At 47.6% G+C, this 6,000-nt stretch overlaps 1 protein-coding gene across 2 annotated transcripts in view; it reads left to right on the top strand.

Moving 5' to 3' along the window:
• The window catches only part of GMIP (GEM interacting protein), a 77,903-nt gene extending 72,169 nt beyond the window's left edge, over positions 1-5,734 (top strand). For both annotated transcript variants that reach the window (XM_033136458.1, XM_033136459.1), the window contains 3 exons: positions 828-1,116; positions 3,107-3,218; positions 4,608-5,734. In XM_033136458.1, the coding sequence (XP_032992349.1) occupies positions 828-1,116; positions 3,107-3,218; positions 4,608-5,005 (799 nt within the window). In that variant the 3' untranslated portion in view covers positions 5,006-5,734. The remainder of the gene's footprint in view (positions 1-827; positions 1,117-3,106; positions 3,219-4,607) is intronic.
• Positions 5,735-6,000: the final 266 nt, after the last annotated feature.

Raw genomic sequence — 6,000 nt, forward strand, 5'->3', positions numbered from 1 at the left:
TCTTATGCAGGAAGATTCACAGCTCAGTTGCAGAACCATGGGCATAGCCAGGGGGGGGGGCTCAACAACTTTGGCTGCCCCCCCCCAAAAAAAAATTCTGGCTATGCTCATGTGCAGAACACATGTTTTGCAAACAGAAGGTGCCACATTCAATTCCCAGCATCTCTAGTTCAAACAATCGGGGAGCAGATGATGGAAAAGATCTCTGCCTGGAGCCCTGGAGAGCTGTTGCCAGTCAAAGTAGACAATATTAGGCTAGATGGAAAAATAATCTGGCTTTGTATATTGAAGATTCTTGTGCTTCTACAAAACAGAAGATTGTAAAGAGAAGAGGGTAACTCCAGAGTAAATCCTTGCAAGGGGAGGGGAACCTCAGCTGATAGGTTAGCACAACTACTTTTGCACCAATAGTATAAAGCTATAATGGTTATTCATGTTTTATGTAGGGTCTAGGCTCTTCCCTCAAGGAAGCACTCCTGAAGGGGTATGGTATTTTTCCAGTACTCAAGCAGCAACATTATACTGCTGGGAAAATGTGATCCCTTCTCTGACATTACCATCATTGCTGTGCCATGTGGAATGCAGTTGCCTAAGCGTCACAGCCCCTGTTGAATGGCGCCAGTGATGAAGGACCCATCCCAAGCGCTCCAACCATGGAGATGCTTTTCAGAATGAAGTGGAGACGCCCTGAATCCACAAAGTCACAAAATGAAAATGACTACCTACCTTATTGAAAATGTAGCCTAAGCACCTCAATGTCTCCCATTGCTGGAAAATGTTTAGGTTCAGACCTTTGATGATTCATTCTCTCTCCCCCCCCCCCCAAGAGTGGCTGAGAGATATGAGGATAACAAGATGTCTCCCAACAACCTGGGGATCATATTTGGGCCCACACTGATCCACCCTCCCTTGAGCAATGAAGTTTCCATGTCATGCCTCGTGGACTCAGGGTACCAGTCCCAACTGATTGAGTTTCTCATCCTCAACTACGAAAGGATTTTTGGGATGGATGACCTGCCTCCATCTGAGCTTTGTGAACGTGAAAACTCTTTGAAAGAAGCAAATACCAATGAAGCTCTTTCAAGCAGTGGAAGAGATGTTGATGCACCTTCTGAGGTAGGAGGGGGGGCAGTATTCCCAAGCATATGCTTCCCTTCATTTCCCTACTCCTTCCCACATTGCCTCTACAGATATACTTCCATGAGCACCCCTCAAAATGGTGGTGCTAAGACTAGGGGAAGTACCGTATTTTTCTGTGTATAAGACGCAGGCCCGTCTTAGAGGGATCGGCCGCCCTGGCGCAGCGATCCCTCGGCGCCCCCAGCCTGCCGCCTCTCCGCCCGCCTCCCTCCCGCGCTGGCCGCCCCTCGGGAGGGGGGGTGGGCGAGCGGAGATGAGAGGCGTGGCGTTGGAGCGGGCGCCCGCGCTCCGGCGGGCGGAGGATGAGGGGCGGGCGGGCGGGCGCTCGCGCACCGGCGGGAGGGCGGGCGGGCTGTAAGCCCGCCGCCCTCGCCTCCCAGAGCCCCAGCTGGAGTGCTGGAAGGTCGCGCAAAGCCCCGCGCCGCTTCAGCGCTCCAGATGGGGCTCCGGGAGGCGAGGGCGGGCAGCTTACAGCCCGCCCGCCCGCCAGCGCGCGAGTGCCTGCCTGCCCGTGGGGGCGGGGGCGGGTTGGGGAGGGGGAGCCAGGTATGCCGGTGGGCTCGCGGGGGCGCCCCTGGGGTGCCCTGCGCCCTGGCGCGCCGCGCCACCGGCCTCTATGGATGAGACGGCTCTGATAAGACGCTCCAATGTAAAAGGCGACCACTATTTTTTTTGAACCCAAAATTAAGAAATTGGTATTTTAGGATTGCCATATCTCTAGAAGTGAAAATCTGGATGACTGGTGGTGGCAGAAGGTTGTTGAGCTTTTTTTGGCTGAGTGGGCAAAGTGCAACCCCCAACCCCCCTGCCAAACGCCCAATCCAACCCAGACATTTGCTAGAAAATTTAAAAATCCTCCCAGCAATCAGCGTGTGCATTCACAGGTAAAGGAACTGCATGTTTGAGTCACACATGCATGACCTTTTGCACATGAAAACCTAACATGTCAAGGGAAAAATTAGCCTAGAACTCTTCTCCTAAGCTTTATATATGCAAGCAGTGTTTTATGGGAGAAAATTCAAAATGCTGTCCCTGATCTGTAGTTTGATGCAGTACAATCCATGTGCTTCTGCTCAGCACACACCTTGGTTCTAAGACCAATATGAGTAACAGGCCTTGTGATTACTAAAAGACTCGGCATACAAGGATCCCTCATTTCTCAGATTCTGTTGCCTCCATCTTTTCTTCTGAGCTTGTCAGTCTGCATGTGGTTGACCTCTGTGGTGCAAACTGCGATGGAGACACCAATGTTCTACATTTTACATGGATCTCAATTTTAAAAAATAAATTGCCATGCAATGTATGGGAGTGGGGGGAAGCGAAATTTTGCCACCATTTCAGCTTTATCTGAATAGATCCATTTTTGACATTTCAAAACCACATAATACCACAAATGGCAGTGACCAGTTTCAAATTCTGAAAACAAAATGTGAGCAAAATGGATGTTTCAACAGGGAACAATCTGGAACAAAAATCTTTCTAAAATAATGAAAATACCCCCTAACCCTAACCCTAATCCCCCCCCTTTTTAAATGTGGCACTTGGATTTAAAAACTTTTAAATGAAATTCTGTAATTAAATGATTATACACACACACACATAGAATCCTAGAGTTGGAAGAGACCACCAGGGCCATCCAGTCCAACCCCCTGCCAAGCAGCAAACACCATCAAAGCATTCCTGACAGATGGCTGTCAAGCCTCCGCTTAAAGACCTCCAAAGTAGGAGACTCCACCACACTCCTCGGCAGCAAATTCCACTGTCGAACAGCTCTTACTGTCAGGAAGTTCTTCCTAATGTTTAGGTGGAATCTTCACAGTAATGGGATTCTTTCCCTCTGACTCTGATTCTAATTTTTTGCAAGTCGTTTTGCAAGTTTGCTTTACATACCCTTTTCTTGCAGCAGCCACACCTTCATATAGTTGCCAATACACAGATTCACAAACAAGGCTTTTCCTTCCAACAGAAGCCATATCTGGATGAAGACAATAGCACTGCTGTGGATTGTTGCTCTACCAGTGCCAGGCAGAAGCAGTGTATGGAGCAAACCCACTTTCCTGAAAGTGGGGAAATCATAGGTAAAGTTGTTTCCTAGATACCGATCAGGCATTTAAAGAATATTGGTTCATATTTTGGGGAGAGAATATTGTATTCTTCAGGTTCAGCAGTGGGTGCTCCCACTCTTCCTCCAAACCATTAAGATCCACAATGTCTCCCTCATAACTTCTGGACACCCTGTCTCTCTAGATAATGTTTCTATATCAACATTTTGAGAAGCCGCTACATTCTAAATTTTGCCTGCTCTAGTATCAGAATGGCCAAACCCAAATGATATATCTCAATATAATAAGAAAGGAATGACTGTTATTGCACAGCCCCCATTGGAGGATTTGTATTGTTGCATCACTCCTGGTTTGGTGTGAAGTCATAGTGCTGTGGGGGTGCCAAAGTGAAAGCAGGTTGCACAACAGCAGAGGCCATGGCTTAGGAGTGGGAAGGGAGAGACAGTGAGAGGGGGAAAGTGGTTAAAGAAATGGCAGACGTTTGAGTAAAGCAGAGATGGAGAGAACTGAAAGAAAATGGTGATTTTAAGCCACAGCAGAGGTTTGACTAAAGGATCTTCATTGTCAAAACATTGTATGAAAGTACTATGGAGTACATATCTCTCATATGAGGCAGCTAAGGAATTGGAAAGGGAGAAGTTTGAGTACTGGAGATACAGGGAGATGCGCTGAAACGGGGAAGGGACTGTTCTAAACAACGACTGAAGTTTTGAGTTGTTGTTGTCGTTTAGTCCGACTCTTCGTGACCCCATGGACCAGAGCACACCAGGCACTCCTATCTTCCACTGCCTCCCGCAGTTTGGTCAGATAAAGTTTTAAACAATAGCAGAGAAATGAGTGAAACAGGGCTCTAAAGTCACAGAGAGAGGGGGAAAGTGGGGGTTTTAAACAATGGCAGGGGTTTCAATAAAGCGGGGATGGAGGAACACTGTGGTGATTTTAAATAATGGCAGAGGTTTGAATAGAGTGGGCAGAAGTGACACTGAGGGGGGGGACATGGCAGTTTAAAAGAAGGTTTGAGTACACAAGAAGGAAGCTTAGAATGGCTCTGTTGTGTTAGCGTCTGTGTTGCATCCATCTCTGCTATTTTTCCATCATAAAACTAGTTTGTTTGTTTTTTGTTTTTTAAAACAACAACTCCTTGTCCCAACACTCCTGCTTTATTTAAATCTCTGCCATGGATTAAAACCACCATTTCCCTCCCAAGTGTCTCTCCACCTCAACTCCAGTGCTTGGGGAAGCTCAGCAAAGGAAGTGATCAAGGAAGAGCTTTCCTCATTGTTAACTTTTAATAATCATTGCATTGGGACAACTTTCAAGTTAAGACTTTTGCTTCCTGGGATGATACATTCAATAGGTTGTCTGCTTCCCTAATTCTCCCTAATATCTCTCCTCCTCACTCAGAGCTGAACAGCAGTGATGGCACCCAACAGAATGACGCTACGCTTGACCCTGAAGCCGCCAATGTCAGCCCACAGACCAGGGGGCGCTTCAGCCGGATGCCTGTGAAGCACCCTCGCACGGTCACCCCCAAAGCGCCCAGTCTGCCCCTGCTGGCTGCTACCATGGCTGGCTCAGAGGCAGTAAGCAGTCTGCTGGAGCAAGGTACAAACAGCCGCAGCAACTCGCCAGACACTCGAGGGCAGCGCAAGCACTTTGAGATCACTCCGGAGACTGCCAGGATTGTCTCCAAGTTCCAGACTCAGAATGGGAGCCAAGACGGCTGTCCTGCTGCAGGGCTGGAAAACCCACTGGAGGGAGAGCCTGTGGATGCATTGGGAGGAAGCAGGACTGAATCTTGAGCCATAATGTTTTTGTTTTAATTTTTTTAGGAAGCAAACCAGACAAAGGGCTTGAATTCCAGTTCCATGAACAATTTGGAATAACTCAAGCCTAACTTTGCAAAAGCAGAAAAAGCTGTTGCTCACCTAAGAGTACACTTGAGAACTGGGGAAGAAACAGCCCTGGGTGTAGTATCTCACAGAAACCTAGGAGGGATAATTCCCCCTCCAGATTTAACTGTTGCATTTCTTTGCTTTGCAATGGCTTTGCAGTGGAGGGGAGGAGCCAGTGCGGAGCTGCTGGGTTGCTGTAAGCTACAAAGCCATTGGTGCAGTCTCTCTAAATGGGGCTGATGCTGAAGGGCAACTTCCAGGGGGTGGCCAGGAGCATTTGGTAGGAGGAAGAGTCAAGGGCAGAGCCTAAGGCATAGCAGGATGTTGCTTGAGGTCCCAGGTGGCTGTTTTTCCAGGGGCCGTGTTGGGGATAAAACACATTTGGGATGTTTGGGGGTAGGGCATGACTGTTCAAGCAAAATCCAGGGTGGCTCAAGGGTGGTTTTTCCACCTGGGTTGGGTATGGTTTGAAAAGGTGATGCCATTACGCTGAGACTACATGAGTGCAGGTGGGGGGCTCGACCAGACTGCCTCATGCAGGGCTATATTCGGCAGGTTTAAAGATACCAAAATATTGAGAAAGGTGAGCTCCATGACCTATATAAATTTTGCCAATTAAGTAAAGTTTCATAACTTCTCTTTGCATACTTCTATTATTTTTATTTCTTATTTACTATTGTGCATTATTTATTCTACTGCTGCTATTCATAGCAAGGGGGCAGTGGAGCCCCACTGCCTGAGCTTTGGAAATCTTGTAACAGCCACCTCTCTTGCTTCTGAGCTTTCAGGGGGGTATTGCCCAAAAAATTTAAACACATATTTGCAGTCTTCAGCGCTACAAACTGTTTTTTGTTTTTTGTTTTTTTACAAAAGAGAACAGATTCTCAGGAAGCAAAGCTTTG

Source organism: Lacerta agilis, chromosome 2 (assembly GCF_009819535.1).
Source record: "Lacerta agilis isolate rLacAgi1 chromosome 2, rLacAgi1.pri, whole genome shotgun sequence".
Taxonomy (NCBI): domain Eukaryota; kingdom Metazoa; phylum Chordata; class Lepidosauria; order Squamata; family Lacertidae; genus Lacerta; species Lacerta agilis.